This window comes from Tauraco erythrolophus, chromosome 3 (genome assembly GCF_009769465.1).
Source record: "Tauraco erythrolophus isolate bTauEry1 chromosome 3, bTauEry1.pri, whole genome shotgun sequence".
Taxonomy (NCBI): Eukaryota; Metazoa; Chordata; class Aves; order Musophagiformes; family Musophagidae; genus Tauraco; species Tauraco erythrolophus.
In genome coordinates, this window is record NC_141467.1 from 10,784,726 (window position 1) to 10,803,107 (window position 18,382).

Genomic DNA, 18,382 nt, shown 5'->3' on the forward strand with positions numbered 1-18,382 from the left:
TTTTTGCTTTTTGAAATATTTGTGTATTCTCCTTAGTGCTGCATATGTAATGTTAAGTAGGCAGATTTTTTTCCAGAGGTGGAATGCTCCCATCATAAAAAAAAAAGTAAAGTGACCACTTACTTACAAATCCTTGTTTGAAATAGCAATGAAAATATTTCACTGGATAGCAATGTTAAAATCAGAAAGAAGAATGGTTTTGTAATTAAAGTGTACATCAAAATTCTGATTCCAGACTTGATTCCATTGATGACAAAAGGCAAGGAAGGGATATATGTGGTGGTGTGGTTTTTTTAAAGGTTGTTTTAGTTGCAAATTCAAAAAAGACAGAACTTTCGGAGTAGCCAAGGGTTGATTTACTACTCATAAACTGCATTAACACCCTTTAAGATCACCAGTATTGCAGAATATTGTAGCAAACAGTGAAGAAATCAATTGTAGTGTTGTGCTTGATTACAAAAGAAGCCTGAAATGTCCAGCTCATTAAGCTAAAATATTCTACAAGGAGTACGAACAGTCTGAACGATTGTCTTGTAGCAACATCCATTGTGGCTGTTTGGGAAGTTCAGGGTTTTTACCCGCTATTAGCAATTCCGGTTCTGGCCTATCTTTAGAAGTGCAGTGGCAAAGAACTGAAAAGGTAGAACTGTGTGGGCTTTTATTCTTCTTGTTGTTAATTTTAAACTCCCATAAAATTTTTGGGTAAAACTTATAGTCTAGCTAGTTTAAAATTAACCATTGCAAAATGACCCGTGTGTGCATTCAGCCTTCACCGTTGGTTAGCGAAGCGCCTTCATGTTCCCAAAGGAGCAGTTGAGCAGTGCAGGGCGTGGGAGTGCGTTGTGCCGAGGTCTGCGGTGCTGCGTGCCATCTCCCTGAGAAGGCAGGTGTCTTCTGAGGGACATAGTGGATTCTCTAGATCCATAGATTGTTAGCGTTGGCTCCGTTAGCGGTGGTGATGACGGTATCGTTTTTGCAGAAGTAGATTCAAGTCAGTTACGACGTCAGCTGTGCGGTGGCAGCCAGGCAGCTATTGAAAAAATGATCCATTTTGGAAGAGAATTGCAAGCGATGAGTGAGCAGCTGAGAAGAGAATGTGGCAAAAACACAGCAAACAAGAAAATGCTCAAGGTATGTTTAGTCTGAAATTGTGGTGTTAAGGTGAGCAACTGTGCGGCCCGGCAGAAGCTTTCCACAGCATGCAGCAGTGCCATACCGTTCTGCTTTAACTTCTGTGATTCTATATTAAATTTTTTTTTGTCTGAGCACAGTATTTCAGTCAGCTGTAAGTGTAGCACTGTCCCCCGTCTTGTCTGTGTAGCACATCCACAGGGAAGATCATTTCATACTGTAACACAGTTAAAACCGGAGATGAATTCAGCGCTTCCCTCTCATTTCTGACCATGTAGCTTGGCCTCTGGAATCCAAGTGCCAGAAAGAGGATTGATACTGATGCCTAAAATGTGCTCTCTTTAGTTCTCTGTGTGTTAATTAGTTTACCTCGATTTCAGACTGCTATGGACAAGAATTCCCCTGGCAAAGGCTGACTGCATGCAGTTCCCAGTCTGGTTTCTCTATCCCTACCACTTACTAAAATACTGCTAACTTCATCTTCCTGTGTAATTTCCAGTTGGGAAAAATACTGCTTGCTCAAAATGTTTTGGTGTTTTGTTTTTTTTTTTTATCAAAGGACACTGACCTGACAATCACCTTTGTGATTCTGAGTTGAAATACGGAAGCGGTTCTAGTTTTCACTAGTAGCACACAGCTGTGAGATGTAATAAAAATCGTCTTTCCACAGGATGCGTTCAGTTTACTGGCATATTCAGATCCCTGGAGCAGCCCTGTTGGAAATCAGCTCGACCCGATACAAAGAGAACCTGTGTGCTCCGTGCTCAATAGTGCAATACTAGGTGAGTACGGCTGCCGCGTGTCACACGCGGTGCAGGCACTGGGCGAGTACGGCTGCTGCACGTCACGCGCGGTGCAGGGGCCCTTCCTTCCAGACAGGCAGTGCTGCTCCTCACCGCTGGCATTTCCGAGTGACTGACGAAGCACAGTGACGTTCCGGTGCACTTTTTAGTGAAAGCGAGGGGGAGTTTTGGGGGCATGTTAATGTAATGGATGTCGTTGTCTCTTCTTTTGTTGTTCCAAGCAAAAACGTGCCTGTTCAATGCTGGTACTGTGCAGGGAGTTTCAAAATGTCACTTCGTTGCTCCTGCTCTGTCTTGCTGCAAGAGCAAACGTCGCATGCAAACGCAGGAATTTTGGCATTAGTGATGTAAACGAGCTTAAAATGTAAGTTTTCAGTGGGATACCTGATGAATTTCCTAGTAATGCAGCTGCCACTGTTGGTTCTTCTGCAGAGACTCACAACCTGCCAAAGCAGCCGCCCCTCGCCCTGGCGATGGGGCAGGCGTCACAGTGTCTGGGGCTGATGGCTCGGTCGGGGATCGGATCCTGCGCGTTCGCCACAGTGGAAGACTACCTACACTAGCTATGCATTTGAAGATCTGGAATGTGTTGTGGCACACTCGAAGTGGAAAGTAGACCAGCTCTGCTGACTGGAATTTGGAATTTTAATTATGTACTAAGGACAAGTCTGTCGCTTTATGTTGCTTCCTAGTTTACAGCATGATGCAAATGATTTCTAACTTAGTGTTAGGAGAAAATTTCCATCTTTAAGCCTCTTAGACAACTAAGAGTTGAAAACATCACTGATAACGTCAGACATCCGAATTGACAATTACCAATCCTTTAAACGATTATCCAAAACAAACCAAAAATCCTGCTGCCTTGTGGTGGGACGGAATAATAGAGAACATGGCTGTATTAGCATGTGGGTGATGTGAACATCAAGCAGGATGACTTGCCAGCCTCCACCCCCATTGTTACATAGTTCAATCAGTGTAATTTGCAAAATGCATAAACACCTGATGGTTTGGATATATAGTGTTGATGGGAAGAAATGATATTTTTTAATGTGTACTGTAAAACTTGAATTACTCAGGAGCTGAGTGAATATGTTCGTTGCTACTTACAATCCCAACCTGTTGATCTTAGTAGTTTTTTTGTTTTAACATGGTCTTTTCAACTTTGTTTCCTTGTTTAACTACAGACAGCTTCTGTTGTGTAGGCTCACCAGTTTAACTGTTGTATTATAACAGTATTACATGTCAACACAGTGTGGTTATGACCTATTTATAAAAAAACCAAATATTTAGTCAATTTACAGTCTTAATTTAATCTTTGTACACCTTGCATTTTTAAAAGTGCTTAAATAGTACTATATTGCAATAAAATGTAGTGATACCATAATTAACCAGCCATTAAAAATCTCAATTCTACATACACGGTAGCACGGACTCGTACGCTACGTTCCCTTGGTTCTGGAGTTGCATCCTAATGCAGTGGTTCTGGGGTAGACCCGTGAATTCACTGAGCAGGGTGGCGCGCTGGTAGGACCAGGGTGCCACTTGGCTGCATCAGGGCTGTCAGAAGTTCAGGGCTTACTGTGGTTGTGCCATGAAGCAAGTCAAGCTGAGTTAGCAGGGCGCGCGAGGGAAACATCAGCCCTCCCTGAAGATGGGGAAAAACAACCTTGTTCTGTGAAAGTCATCATCAGGCTGGACAAGAGATGTGCCTGCTGTGTGAATGGACTTACTGATTCTGGAATTAGGATACAGCCTTTCTGTAGAGATGCAAGCAACTGAAGAAGCAGGAGTAACTGATTTGTTGTAAGAAATGGAGCATTGAGAACAGCAAGTACAACATGGCTCATCTTTATTTTCTGCAAAGGAGCTGCCTCCTGGAGCAGTGCCCAGCTTTACAAGCCTGGTGTAACACCAGCTGTTCTACATCAGCATTAGGGATACTCAGTCACTGCCCCGGCCCAGCTGTTCTTGGCTTCCCAACCACTGCCGAAAGGGGGAGGGAAGAGAGGGGGAAGACAGTTCGGGCACAGCTCTGTCAAGGTTAGAGCCTTCTTGTGGCTGTTGGCTGGAGCTGAAAGGCGTCTCGATGGAGCAGCAGGGAAAAAAAGCCTCTGTTGTGGTGAGAGACTTTCACTGAAAGTCCTTAACTGCATCTTGTGAAAAAGCAGTCTTCATACTCAAATTTTAATCTGTGCTGAGAGCCAACGTTTTTTAAACCTCGCTGCTCTTTGCTTTTTCTCTTGCCCTTAAAAAGAAAAAAAAAAAAAAAAGGTGGTTAGTTACTATTTTTGCAGCCCACCTGCTGGAGCAGCAGTAATCCATTGATTGCTGCAGCATTTCACAACAGCAGAGCTGACTGGAAAACTGATGAACTTCCTATCGCAGTTCCTGTACAACCAGTGGCTTCCACTGGCCAGGGCATACACTGACCACCTTGTGCCAGTCTCCTTCAGAAGTAGGGCACTTCCAGAGCACAACTGAAAAGCAGGCTCTGCCTGTGGAGGCGCAGGAACTTTGGCCTGTAGCATTCCTGAGCCTCAGGGAGGGTGTCTGTGTGACTGGGGAGTGTGTGGGAGTCTCCCCATTCATTTCTGTAATGCCACTTTGTGAGAAAAGAAATAGGTGCTATTTCTCTTTGCTCACAGAAATTCTGGGGTAGGCTGAAACGACAATTAGTAAAGGATTTATTTCAACAAGTAAACACGGCTCTAGGCCCAGAGGCTGGTTCCTAATGTACCAAAACTGGAAGTAATTTTTCCATGTTCTGTCTCAACCCACTCAGGCTGTAGTGCCCTGCTGCCCTTCCCTTACTGTCCATTCTCTGACTTAGAAGGTAGCAAGCTACAGCCCTCTAACATGGGAAAGCTTTTTTTTTTTTTAAGAAAATGTACTTTACACCATATGTGCCTCATAAAGTAGTGTGTACTTTGACTTTTTAAACTCACCCCAAGATTTGTCCACAAACTGAACTGCAGCTTTTTTAACGGGGTTTTTCTTATTTTCAAGGGAAAAAAATTCATTTGCTGAAACAGAGATAAGTGTTAATTACTAAGTTTAACACAGATAAATCTAGCTGCAGATCCACCCAAGGAGAACTGCTTACCCTGTGCCCGGTTGGCATCTGGTCCATAGAGCTGAGCATTTAAGAAGTCTCTGGCAAGCTGCTGGTGGAGGCCTGTTAAACCCTGCTCTTTTAAGCACACAGCTGTGTAGTTTCCTTTTGACCTAGTTAGAGACAGAGATTTAAACCCAGGACAACAGGCACACTAGTTCGTGCTTCGCTGCTCGAGTGGAACAGGTGCTGCTGCTGATGGTCAGCCAAGCTTTGTAGCAGCATTAAAAAAAATAATTGGACCATGAGACTCGACCTGTCATCGTGTGCCTCACACGAAGAGAGTACAGCTGTAACAGTACAGAACAGCTGCTGCCATGCCCCCTCCCCGAGTGGGCAGTGCCAAGAAGCAGTGCCACCACAGGGGGACAGGCACCCTGGATCCTCTTCTCCCGGCGTACCTGGCACCTTTTCTTTGCTTGTCTTTCTTCACCCGCCTTTGGGCCTGGCCTCGTCTCTGGCCTTGTCCCTGTCTCTGCTTCACAGCCCCACCGCCACGGCATTTACCTAAAGTAAATTTAACAGGAAAAAAATCCCAAATGCGATGAATCAAGAGCTGTTGGTGAAAGAGGAACAGGACAGAAACACCAGTTCAGCTGTGAAAAATAGGATGTCTTTAGTAATCTCCAAGAGGCATTTTTCAGAAGTTCTGACTAGTAAGAGCTAGAAAGCACTGCCCTCAGAGAAGCCACCTGAAGCACCATTAGCCAGCCTTCCCCTTCCTTGGCATAGACAACATAAAAACGGGATTAATCACTGGAAAATTCAGTACAACACAACAGCTAGGAGGAACGCGCAGAGGGGAGTCCAGCTGTGCCTTCATTCTTGCTGTTAAATAAGTACTATGGAGACTGAGTATTCAGAGCAGCATCCTGACCTTGTATCTATGCCAACAGAGCTTTTTCAAAACAAGAATAAAAGGAAGAAAAAGTTGCAGTTACACCATGCAGCTATATAATTGTGTGAGGTATGGATGAGAGAATAGTTTAAAACAAAACACACAACCCTTTTTAAAGTGCTTTGCAGAAGTTATTAAATCATATGTAAAGTATCAAGGAGATTAACAACTCCATCCAGGAGCAGCCTTTCTAACTTAAAACGAATGCAAAGTATTAATCTCCCTCTAGTAATCCTTGCTTTAACACCTTCCTGTTATTTCCTAAGCACCTCGGGTTATTTTAACCGAAATCACTGTATAGCAAACAACTTTTGTGAAAAAGCGCAAGAATCAGATAAAACGCGGCTGCTACGTTTTTTTGTCCCCTCCGCTATTGTTCCTTGGCAACAGACGACGTGCCCACCCGCTCATGTTTCAAAAGGTCTCCGTGCCACAGCACCGCCCCCCCCCCCTCGCTGGCACGACGCGGAGGCGGGCGCAGGGTCCCGCGCGGGTCAGTGCCGTACCTGGGGCAGCGCCCGCCGCCGGCCCGCCGGCTCTGCGGAGAAGGTGACAGGTTACTGCTCCGGTTCGCGCCCCCTTCGTTCGCTCACAGCCGCACGGCGGAACGTTCTGAGCGGTCAGACGGCGCGGAGCAGAGCCCGAGCCCGAGCCCCGCTCCCCCCGCGCCGGAGGGGCTCATTGGGACCCGCCACACCGCCCGCCGCCCCCCGCCGCCCCCTCACCGCGCGGGCGGCGCGGCCGCCAGCTCCTGCAGCACGGCCCCGGGCAGCAGCTTCCGTTCCTGCGGGGGAAAGCGCGGTCAGCGCGGCGGGGGCGCCGCCGGCCCGGCGGGGGCTGCGCTGCGGGCGGGGCCGGGGGCGCGCCGTACCTTCTGCTCCGCGAACAACTGCTGGCGCCGCCGCCGCTTCTCCTTCAGCAGCTCCCGGTGCCTGCGGGGACGGGAGAGGGGACGGGAGAAGCACCGTCAGCGCGGCCGCCCGCCCGCGGGGCAGAACGCGCCGGCAGCGAGGGGCGCGCGTACCTGCGGGCCGCTTCCCCCGCCAGCCTCCGCTCGGCCTCGGCCGCCTCCCTCGCCGCGCCGAAGGACACCTCCTCCGGGGCCCCGTCCGCCTCGTCCTCCGAGCAGGGCGCGCTGAGGGCCGCGGCGGGCAGCCCGCGCTTCCCCGCGGCCGCCGCCTGCCGCCGCGCCATCGCCGCCGCCATCGCCGCCCTCACGCCGCGCGCCTCACCCCCGCTCCGGAAGCGCTCCGCCGCGCACGCGCACCCCGCCCCGGCGCGGCACCGCCCCCCGCGCGGACAGAGGACGCCGGAAAGCGGCTGTCGGTGGCGGCGGGGCCCGGGCCGCCCGCCCGCCCTTTATTGCCGTGGGCAGCGCGGCAGGGGACAGACCCGCCGCCTCCTCTCCCCCGCCCCGCCCTGCGGTCGGTCCCTCGGCGGCCGTTCCGCGCTGCTCAGGAGATGATCTCCGTCTCGTGGCGGGCCAGTGCCGGCGGCAGAGTGGTCCCACAGGGCCCCGGGAAGTGGAACCTGGAAGGAAGCAGCCGGGTGAAGGGGCGGGCAGCAGCGGGGCACGCTGCCGCCAGCGGGCAGTGCCCGAGCGCCGCGGGCCCGCCGGTGGGCCCTGCCCCGGGGAGGGGGCTCAGCTTCACACGGAAAAAAACACGGTGTGTCGCCAGCGTAAGGTAATTCCAGCAAGGAAGAACAGTCATCTTTTCTAACTTATTACAGAAAACAGAATTCCTGAAGCACTGGGGTAAAAAACAGGTGATTGTTTAAGGATTCTCTAAACGTTTTGGCAAAATGAAGGCACTGAGCATAAAAGTTGCTGGTTTAAGACCGAACAGCTTTACCTGAATCTGTTTGTAGCAGGAGTGGCTTCCATGTTAAATTCTGCAACTGGCACTCCTCTGGCAGACACCTGAGGGGCAAACATAGCGGCAGGGTACACCACGGAGGAGGTCCCGACCTGCAGAGACAGGGCGAGAAACCACCAGTGAGACAGGTCAGTAGTTAGACAGAAACAAACCAGCCCAACAAGGTCAGGGCCCTTCTCAGAACACTGGACCTGCAAAACCACTGAAGCGTGGAAGATCCCTGCAGAAGTGAAACCAGATCAATCTATTTAGTGCCACTGCATATGTAGCTGTTTAACACGGTGTAAGAATCAGGAATGGTTTCTCTGATGCGACCCACAGAAGCCTATTTGTGGATTATAACTGTAGATGAAAAAATAATCTCAGAAACACAAAGTGGCAGACTTTGCCTTCAGGAAAACAAAACAAGACGTTCCTTCTGTTAGTTGAGATCATTCTGTGAAGGGTACGCGATATTCTGAGCAAGTGCTTTGGTTGGTGATCTGGAAGCTACGTGGCACGTTAACAACCTTGCAAAAAAAGCAGCACATGATAAGAGCTAGCTGCCTTCTTACAACATTCTGTCACTTTTTTTTTAGACTGATCATCAAAATAATCATATTTTTCACTCTTTGAGGACTTCAACAGCTGAACAATATTAGCAAGCCTCTGACACCCACGTACGCTAAATGCAGGCTGCAGGTGCCAGCTGAGCGAGATGCACACGTGCTGAACCTGTTAACTTCTGAGCAGTAGAGCACGTTTTCAAACTTCGTGGTCTTAATGTTTGACACTTGGCACTAGAGAGTCCTTCAGGGGCCTTTACCCAGGAGGTGCAACCTGGTCAGCATGGCTTCCCTGTTGGCGAAGAGGCTAGGCAACAAAAGCAGCACTCACTACCAAGCACAGGTCACATATCTCAAGCTCCTTCTCGACCTCTGTGAGAATGCCAGGATCCAGGGTTTCACCAAACCACACGACATGGGGACGGAGGAGCCCATTGCAGCCGTCCTCCTCACACCTGTTCAGAAATCACAAAGTGACAACATTACGCTGCTGATGTGGAGACTTCAGCCTGCAGAACAGCAAAGCAGTTTTTGTTCTTGTTTGGACATCTCCTACCTGCCCTCACTCTTCCTCCCTTCTCCTTCACAGCCATCCCCAAACCTTCCTCTCCCATGTGCTGGACAGAAGGCAGCTGATGCCACGCTACATGCGCGTTGGAAGCACAGATGTGCTGCCTGGTCACACAGAACAGGTTGCTGAACAGTTTTTCAACTCAGATACTTAATCATGTCTTTCCTTTAGTCAGCTCCTGAAATGTGTGAAACTTAAAAACATAGTATGGGCTACAGAGCTCTGCTTCCATCAACTTTAACCAACTGCCCAACAAGTTTTTAAAGAGAAAGTGAACTGTAAAGCAGAAACATCACATCAGCCTATTTTCCTTAGGAACTAGATGGAAAATACAGTGGCTTCTTCCTCCTGCAACTAGCTAAGGCAAAGCTTCAGCCACTACAAAAAAGCACTGTGGCACATTTAACGCCTGCAAGGGACTACGCCGTGGCTGGACCCCACCACACTATTCCAGACTAACAGTAGCAACTTTGCACCTGCAAAGTGATAAAACATTTACTGTGTAGCACTTAGACTTGATGCTCAAGTACACAAGCATGTGATCTCTTTAGCATCACGGTGAACTTCTAGTACATGCTCCTGTCGTCTGCTGTCCCCTGTAACTTTAGTTCTTTGGGGCAAAGCCCCATGCCTTTTTCTCCTGTAGAACGTTTCCATGTCCTTCCAAAGGTACATGAACAGTAATATAAGCATTGGAGATGCACAAAGTGTGAGGAGGTAACAGCAAGAAACAAAGCAGTTGATACATACTGAGGGAGGTCTTCAACTGGAATCACGGCGTCTTCTGTTTCAGGATCTGGAGCCCTGAAATTACAAAATTGAAATACATATTCAATCATACAAAGTTCACTTTATCTAATAAAAACTTAGAACTCTGAAGGACATTCTCCAATCAAGGAATCTTTGCAACTTCAGCCAACTTCAACACCTACTATGACCCTAGAAGAGCACATACAGGGCAGGCAGGCATTTGTCCAGAATCATCCCAGAGCTAAGAAGCTGGAATAAGCTGGTCAGAGTCTGTCAGAGGCACAACAAATGTTTATGTAGCTATCTAAAGATCTGGTGAAACGCACAGGGAAAAAAACTTAAAAATCTATGAGCATAAGCCTTTCTGGTCCTTCCACCCCCTTTTTTTTTTTAATGGTGAAAGAAAGAAGAGGGCTAGAAAAAGGAGGCTGAAAGATTTTTCTGCAACTTTTTAGGTAGCAGAAATCCTGGGAACTGATTTTTCCCTCTTGATTGTTTCACATATCTGTATTCTGAGACCTGTAATCATGAGAATCTTATTGTCCAGCTGAAGGACAAAAGCTACTAGGTGTTCAAGAGATGCAGAAGAGGACAATCCATGCGTCAAGCGATGACAGTCCAGTTTAAGGAATAAGCACCCAATTTAATTAAAAACCTGGAAGGTGAAGAGGACGTGAGTAAACACGCATTCCCAAAGAGTTCAATTAGTTGATGTGCAATATGAGAGTTTTAGACTATCTGAATGGTTCTAACTAAACCACGTATAACGTTGTGCTACCTCAGAGGTTAACAGTTACTCATTCACAGGACTTACTGTATCATCGGTTCTCACCGAAGTTACCAAAGTGCATACTCGTGTTTCAAAACAGCCGTGTCAAATTTAAGCATTAATACTACTAAAGGAAAACGAGTTGGTCGGCCAAAGCTCCTGTACGCTCCTAAAACAGCTCCTTTTCTGTTGAACAGCAGACAGAGCAGAAAATACAGAGCGTTTACAAGGCAGACGTCTTACCCCTTCCCACCCAGTGCGGGGCATATGGGGCTCTTGTAATTCGCAGCCACGTTTCCGCAGTTGGTGCATCGCGTTTTAAATAAACTACCTGAAACGCACAAAGGGAAAACATCAGGGATCACGCGGGTGCTCTGAGGGACGGCTGCACAAACAAATGGTTGTGTTTACCCCGGGTGGCCTCCATTTGAAGGCCATGCCTTGTGGGTGGCTTACTACATGGACATAACAGCCAAGTGTGGAACCCGGCAGCGCTATTTACACAGCGCGTACACACGCTTTTGTTCAGCAGCCCAGGGTGACCAGCTTCCCAGCTGAGCACAGACTGGGCCCAGCAACGACAGGCACAGCCCTTTCAGCTGGAAGGCCGCAGGGAACAGCAGCAACAGCCCCTCTAAGCCACGATTTGTCACCTTGATCTACCTCCCCTCTTCAGTAATACGTAGCTTCGTAACAGTATTGCAGAGGAAGATCATTTAAAATACCACTGAGGGAGATGATTTCTGCTTATTGCTTCTCCGCTTAAATCAGAAACATTTTCTTCAAAAAAGATACGCTGTTAAACACTGCTTTGTTTTAAGCAAATCTCCCCAACCCCAAGACTTTTGTAGCGTTAGTAACGTGCTTTAGAGATGCGCAGCATTACCGAGAGTTTAAAATGGTTTATATTTTGTACAGGCTAAGACTAAAATTAAACTGTACCCAAGGCTTTGTCCTTGGATCCACAACTGCAAAACAATTCATGCAGGTTGCCTGTGTCCAGACCACAAAGTAAATTCCATTTAAAGCATCACAGTGCTGGAGGATGGGACTGTCCCAGGAGGCGTTCACTCTGCAGCAGGGCCTGCGGAGTGAAGGCATCTCACAGGATGGAGAAGGGCTTCCTCACCCTCCATTTTCTCCACTCCTGTAGCGTATTTCATCAGATCCAAAAGCCCCACTGACCCTCAGGCAATGCACCTGCGTTGTGCTCCTATGGACTCTGCTGGAGAGAGGGCGGGAGCGAGGAATGCCACTAACTATAGGGGAGAGAGGGGGAGTGCCACTGGGTGTAGGAGAGAAGGGTAAGGGAATCTCATCTTCTCCAGCCCCTTTTTCCTCTTGTGGCCAAGGACCGCACGGGTAGGTCTTGGACAGGACAGGACAGGACAGAGGGAAAGCAGCAGGTAGCAGAGCAGAAAGCACCAGGGCTGGCGAGACCAGTCTTGCCAATACACCTTCTATTGGTGGCAATATCAGTGTGGCACCACCGCTACCACACAGCAGAAGTCATCAATGGATTCTTTTCCCTTTTCTCAGTGAAATCAGCCAAGCATCCCTATCCAGAGGTATTCAGGTGGATGTGAGGCAAAACTAAGCAAGAGGGAAGGGAGAACCAGTTCCTGTGTACAGTCAGAATCAATTAAGAAAAGAAGATGAGAAATAAAGGGAGGCCATGAAGTATCCAACGTAGAATCATAGAATCACAGAACGGTTTGGGTTGGAAGGGACCTCAAAGATCATCTAGTTCCAACCCCCCTGGCATGGGCAGGGAAACCCTCCACTACACCAAGTTGCCCAAAGCCTCATCCAACCTGGCCTTGAACACTTCCAGGGATGGGGCAGCCACAACTTCTCTGGGCAACCTGTTCCACTGCCTCACCACCCTCTGAGTGAAAAACTTCTTCCTTATATCCAATCTAAATCTCCCCTCTTTCAGTTTAAATCCATTGCCCCTTGTCCTATCACTACACGCCCTTGTAAAAAGTCCCTCTCCAGCTTTCCTGTAGGCCCCTTTAAGTACTGGAAGGCTGCAATAAGATCATCCCGGAGCCTTCTCCAGGCTGAACAGCCCAACTCTCTCAGCCTGTCTCCATAGCAGAGGTGTTCCAGCCCTCGTTATTGTAATTTTAAAGACAAACTTCTTTTCTTCCAGTACTTATCCTGCACTTTCTTCTCCCCACGAGTTTATTGGCCTGTAGCAGACAGGTAAGCTGATTCTTACCATGAATTTCTAAGAGGTGCTTTGTGCCCGCCTTTCTGTGGAGCTCATCAATATTCTGAGTAATGACCACGACGCTCCTTCCTTGCTTGCTCAGTCTCCGTTCGCACTCTGCGATGGCGATGTGTGCAGCATTTGGGTGTTTACTCAACATCACTTCCCGGCGGTAGTGGTAAAACTCCCATACGCGAGAAGGGTTTCGCGCAAAAGCCTCTGGTGTAGCCAACTCCTGGAAAAGACAGAAGAATTCATTCTACCAGCAACAAGGCAACAAAATCCCCTCCCAGATGAAGCCTGCTAACACACTGCCATTTACACTGCTACCAGCATAACGAGATAATCAAAAGCAGATTGTCTATACCCAGAGGCAGCTGACAAGAATATAGCTCGATGGCCCTTACGAGGATGACAAGTCAAAGTATCTTATCGAATGAGGAAGTAGCTGATGTCAATAGTGCAGTACCTGGTTTTATGTAGTACGCTCGGACCTTATTCTGTGCTGCCCTACGAAACTATTAGGAGTTTAGTACAGCACAAAGGAAGATGAGATATGTCAATGCACGCAATTTTTGGCATGCAAAACTCTCTTTTCCACAGCAGCTATAAAACTCAGCATATAGGCTATAGATAAGGAACATAGAAAGGGATATATTTCCTTTGCCAGCAATTTCTTTTCTGCCTTAATTGAAGTGTAACACAAGCCAAATTACATGCATTGTCAAAACCCAAGTCTAACGTCCTGTCTTTATGTGCCTGTAAAATCTAAACTATACTTTTCACACTAACTTTAAGTTTGCCTTTTTTAAAACAAAGAGTAGTTCAGTATGCAGCTTCAATGCCCTTTTCTACTGATACAAAAACGTTGAATAAAAACTTTCTGATGCAGAAGGACCAGGCATTTATACACACATGTGAATTCATAGTCACTGAAAGAAAAAACGCACCTTTAGATTCAAACCATCTCTAAAACCTCATCTCTTTGACCCCTTTTTAACTTACAACAAATCCTTAATGAATGCTATCATTAAAAAACATAGAATGGTTTGGGTTGGAAGGGACTTCAAAGATCATCTAGTTCCAACCCCCTGCCATGGGCAGGGAAACCCTCCACTCTCCGTAAAGAACCAGGTATAAAGGTTATCCATGGTTTTTCTCCTGAACATCTTTCTACTACGGGTTGTAGAAAGCAAAGAAAGAAAACATAAAGAAAGCAAATGTGACTGCAGTGTTTGGGGTAGCAGCTACTGACAGTGTAACGATTACTTGAAACGCCTGCAGCACCACACAGGATCAGACCCATAAGGCACCTATACAACTCAATGTATTTTGGTGCTCTCCATTGCATCACTCCACCCCGCAGTGCCTGGCTTCCACGTCCTCTCCCACCCCAGTGGCTCCCAACACCGGCAAGATCACACCAGCAAGACAGACAGAGCTTGTGGGAGAGTTAAAGACTGTGAAGAACTCTGTCCCCAAACAACAAAAAAAATCCTAAAATGTTTTTTAAAGAGTATTATGAGGAAACCAAGACTAAAAACAACTAGTCGGTATTGTCAGCTCTGTCCTTTGTTATTTTGGTAAAAGGTTCTTAAGAGTTTAAAACAGGAAACACCCCATGAGGTAGGAACACAGTGAGGGTGTCAAAAGAGGAGCGAACAGCTAAGCTGCAAGGCAGCAAGAAAACAGGGACAGTAGAAAAACCCAGAGCTGTCTGCAAAAACGCTGTTTTTCCCAAACAGCCCATAACCCAAACAACATAAAAGAAGCTGCAGCTGCACCAGGCTGCCTCCCCCAGGGCACGAAGAAGAGCTGCAGACACGGCTGCTCTCCCTGCCATACCATAACCCTCTAAGGTACCCTGCTGCTTCCGTCTCTTCCCGCTCACCTACTTGACGGACTGAGAAGCACAGCTGCGCAGACACGTGCCACCAGTACGTACCTGGGCTTGCCACTTTCTCCAGAAGCCTCCAGCCCCTCTGAAGGTAGGAACTCCACTCTCCGCACTAACACCGGCTCCCGTGATAATGGCTATATGCTTCGCTTTGGCAAACACTTCTCGAAAATCCGCCATATCTGTGTGTGGGGTGGGAAAACGAACAGCTGCTCAAACACCTATACTTTTATGTAAGAGGCAATACATACAGTGCTGGCAAACTTCGGCATCCAGAAATGGCTTCCACACACATCTCCCATGACTTCAATTTCAGAATACTGATTTGTTTCTGAGCTTCCGTATGTTGGAATTTGAAGGGCAATTCCTGGAGGTCCTTAAGACACATATGAGCAAGCCCAGTAGGGCAACATGTATTAAACTACGAACATACCCAATATTTGAAAGGCAGAGCCTTAAACTAAAACCCCATACTAGATGCTGCCACGATTAACAACTGCTGCCACCAACACCCCAGAAGAGTTTGCTTCCTAATTCCAAGGTAAAATCCTGAGATGGAAAACATTTACATTTAGTTACAAAATTAAGGTAATTTGGGAAAATCCATTTTCTCTGAGGCATCTTGCCCGTTTTCTAGGTTTGCAATTGTACGTTCTACTTTTGAACGTATATTCCCTCTGTTTTTCTCTGCATGGTAAGGTAACTTGGGAAAAATATGAAATTTCCTTTGCATTTCTCTAAAAACAAGATTAAAATAGAACAGGTTAGCTAAAGTACTCTCTTGTACGGGGGAGCCCCTAGTCTGGTCTTCAGTCTCCAACAGCAGCCAAACACTGATGCTCAAGACAGCAGAAAAAGCAGGTGCACCTCTAGGGCTTTCACTATTACACCTGTGAAGTTCTGTGCGCAGTTCTCCAATTAAAACACATCCTCAAATTAAAAAAACAAACCCAAAAAGCCCCCAAACAAGCAAAAAGACGATACTACTATTAGACTGAACCAGGCTCCTGGGGTTACTCAGTACCCTGCTCTCAACTTGTTACGAATGCTCAAGACCCTCCATAGCTCTTATACAAAGAAATGAGGATTGAGTTTTATTACCCATTAGGATTAGGAAAAGGAAATGCAATTAATTAGCATACGGTTATGTGCATAAATTATAAATACTAAAAACAAATCACCAGGCAACCACACTAACTGCCACCATGCGAGGGTTTTTGAAACTATCCATAGAAGATAAAAGTCTAGCAGCTGAAAAAAAAAAAAAAAAAATCAACTTCACGCTCTTCTACACGTTTCGAATTAAACTACAGCTTCCACCCCTTACACGAAACCTTCTACAACTTCAAATCTAGCTTACACACCTGTCTGGGGTACTAAAGGAAACAAATAGATGTCTTACTTGAACTAGGACGAGCCATTTCCAAGCAAAACTTCTGTTTCTTTGAAGAAGAAGCCTTAAGTCCACAATATGCTTGGGAAACCAACCTTCTAGCAGTAAATTGGAAGAGACTCATCAGCATCCCTCGCAAGGGCTTCACCTGAGAAAAAATTAATGAAACACAAGTGATCAGTTTAGGGAGCGTATTTCTGCAAGCTCCCTGTAAGGAATTACAGAACGGTTTGGGTTGGAAGGGACCTCGAAGATCATCTAGTTCCAACCCCCCTGCCATGGGCAGGGACAACCTCCACTCTCCGTAAAGAACCAGGTATAAAGTTTATCCATGGTTTTTCTCCTGAACATCACTCAGCCAAATACTTTTACGTTTCGGAGGCATTCACCACCACGGTATTTCTGCTTGACGAGAGGATAAAACATTCCATGAGATTTAACAGGGCTGCTCTCGCTCCCTTTTGACGATGAAGGCTATGGCAGCGCCTTCAACTCCCCCCCCCCCCCCCTCCACCAGTCCCTGCGCTGCAAAACACAGACATCCCAAAATCCCAGCCCCCGAACCGGGATGACCGCTTTTGTCCGCTTTCACTTCCACTCACGAATCAGAGAGACCGTTCCGCCCGAATCGCCAAGGCACGAAATATTCGCCTCATAAATTGAAACTCACGCGAGGAGGGGTCGTTCCGGGACGAAGCCTACGTGCAGCCGCCCGCCTGCAGAAGGGCGAAGGGGAACCGGGCGGGAGAACGGAGTCTCGCTGAGGGGGGAGGCGGCGGCGTTCGCCGCCGCCTCCCCCCTCAGCGAGACTCCGTTCTCCCCCGCGGTTCCGCCTCTCCCCTCAGCGCGGCTCCGTTTTCCCGCGCGGCTCCCAGACCCTCAGAGAAGCCCCCGGGACCGCGGGTTCGCGCCCCGCCGGGGGTACTTACCGCAGCCGGGGAGGGGGGACGACACCGGCGGCGGCTGCGCGGCGCTGAGGCCGAGGCGTGCGGCTCCGCACGTCCCGCCCCGGCGCTGCGGTGGGGCCGGCCCTCGCTGAGCTCCGCCCCGGGTGAACGGGTCGCGGTGCTCCCGCCAGGCTGGAGGTGGTGGTGAGGTAAGAGGGGATGGATGGAGCCGGAGGCCAACGATGAGCTTTCCCTACTTTGACGTCTCATGTAACTTCCAGAAGGAATATCTATTAATTACACTGCACCCCAGCACGGCTCAGAAGCTGGATGCTTTTCCAACGGCATCAGCCTGAGATTCAGCCTTTAAGACATTCACTGAGGAAACTCCTGTGCGCTGCTCTATTTTCTAAAAAGCATTCTAAAAAGACTAAAGTGACACCTAAAATTAACTTGAAGACAGTGGTGTTGCGTGTATGTACCTGGCAGTGTTCCACGATCATCTGTGCCTGATCAAATGCTTCTGAATAAAGAGAGCTTTTTTTCTATCATGGTAATTTCCTCCAGCAGCAGTATCAATAATGCAGCAAGAGCAAAGCTAATGGGAAGTTAGGACACCAGAAGTATGAAGTGTTCCACAAAGATGTTCTTTTCACCAAAATCAATTCACATGTCAGAATCCTGTCTCAGAGGAGCCAAATGCTGCCAAGGGCAAGTACACGGAACTTTGCACCCCTTGCTTTCACCCCCCCCCCCCCCCCCCCCCGGCCCCAAGCACACTACCCTCCCAGCTGCCAACTGTGTTGTGCTCAGCTGAAGCTTTTACATATTTAGCAATGAGTCCATCTTGTCTGTCTTCCAGGAACTTGTCCTGCCTCCCCTTGACCCACACAACACCATTCTCTGGCAGGAGTTCCTCAGCTCTGCTCCCTCTCCTGTGAAGGAAGGGGAAAGCAGCAGGTGAGGAACGTGTATCCACAGCGGCTGCTATTCTCCTCTTAACACTGCATGAACCAGTCAGAGTTAAAACAAGTTAATACCATCCAGTCTTCCACTGCAATCATACCGTTCTTCAGCATTTTTACAAAATACTTCTGCATCTGAGTGCTGTCAGCTAGAAACAACTTACTCTTTGACCATGAAACCTAATTGTACCAAATACAAGCAAAACATTTTTTTTTTTAAATCCCAAGTAAACAGTCTGTATTCTAACACACAATAGGTCTGTACCAATTAAATACAGTATGGCAGTATATAAATTACAGTTCTTTACAGTAAATAGTAAAATACGAGAGTCCGCTTACTGTACACAACAATCAAAGAAAGAACAGCAGCTTTTCAGTAAGGTCCCAGGTATCTCAATCATTCACTTGCTAAGAAACAAAGAACAACGGATACAGAAAGCCATTCACTTCACTCGTTTTTTACCGTGTTACTTTACAAATATCCAGAACGCTTGTACAGGCGTCTACAGTATCTACATGTGGAACAACATTCTTAGGAACTCATGAGCACCAAACATAAATCCCTCCAT

At 47.7% G+C, this 18,382-nt stretch overlaps 3 protein-coding genes across 3 annotated transcripts in view; 1 reads left to right on the forward strand and 2 right to left on the reverse strand.

The window, feature by feature from the left end:
* RANBP9 (RAN binding protein 9) overlaps positions 1-3,310 on the forward strand; it is a 40,959-nt gene extending 37,649 nt beyond the window's left edge. Inside the window, exons 12-14 of the mRNA XM_086608460.1 lie at positions 980-1,131; positions 1,802-1,913; positions 2,367-3,310. Coding sequence (XP_086464586.1) covers positions 980-1,131; positions 1,802-1,913; positions 2,367-2,497 — 395 coding nt within the window. The 3' untranslated portion in view covers positions 2,498-3,310. The remainder of the gene's footprint in view (positions 1-979; positions 1,132-1,801; positions 1,914-2,366) is intronic.
* A 756-nt stretch (positions 3,311-4,066) lies between these two features.
* Positions 4,067-7,138, reverse strand: NOL7 (nucleolar protein 7). The gene is made up of 7 exons (XM_086608917.1): positions 6,969-7,138; positions 6,816-6,876; positions 6,678-6,728; positions 5,448-5,638; positions 5,038-5,159; positions 4,880-4,957; positions 4,067-4,179 (listed from the first exon to the last, which is right to left on the reverse strand). The coding sequence occupies exons 1-7, from the start codon at positions 7,136-7,138 to the stop codon at positions 4,112-4,114; spliced, it is 741 nt and encodes a 246-aa protein (XP_086465043.1). The 3' UTR covers positions 4,067-4,111.
* A 260-nt stretch (positions 7,139-7,398) lies between these two features.
* Positions 7,399-16,658, reverse strand: SIRT5 (sirtuin 5). The gene is made up of 9 exons (XM_086609003.1): positions 16,632-16,658; positions 15,971-16,109; positions 14,617-14,750; positions 12,681-12,906; positions 10,700-10,787; positions 9,688-9,741; positions 8,698-8,821; positions 7,798-7,913; positions 7,399-7,474 (listed from the first exon to the last, which is right to left on the reverse strand). The coding sequence occupies exons 2-9, from the start codon at positions 16,089-16,091 to the stop codon at positions 7,399-7,401; spliced, it is 939 nt and encodes a 312-aa protein (XP_086465129.1). The 5' UTR covers positions 16,092-16,109; positions 16,632-16,658.
* Between the last annotated feature and the right edge of the window lie 1,724 nt (positions 16,659-18,382).

Excerpts from the sequence above, each read along its gene's own strand:
- NOL7 (XM_086608917.1), bottom strand. The coding sequence starts at position 7,138 with ATGGCGCGGCGGCAGGCGGCGGCCGCGGGGAAGCGCGGGCTGCCCGCC. Across the intron at positions 5,160-5,447 it reads AAGCAAAGAAAAGGTGCCAG|GTCAAAAGGAAACTACACAG; the intron begins GTACGCCGGGAG and ends GTCTCTAACTAG. Across the intron at positions 4,180-4,879 it reads GTTTGTGGACAAATCTTGGG|GGCAAGAGAAAAAGCAAAGA; the intron begins GTGAGTTTAAAA and ends TTTCTTTTTAAG.
- SIRT5 (XM_086609003.1), bottom strand. The coding sequence starts at position 16,091 with ATGCTGATGAGTCTCTTCCAATTTACTGCTAGAAGGTTGGTTTCCCAA. Across the intron at positions 9,742-10,699 it reads CCCGCACTGGGTGGGAAGGG|GGCTCCAGATCCTGAAACAG; the intron begins GTAAGACGTCTG and ends TTGTAATTTCAG. Across the intron at positions 7,914-8,697 it reads TATGTGACCTGTGCTTGGTA|GTCGGGACCTCCTCCGTGGT; the intron begins GTGAGTGCTGCT and ends CTGTCTCTGCAG.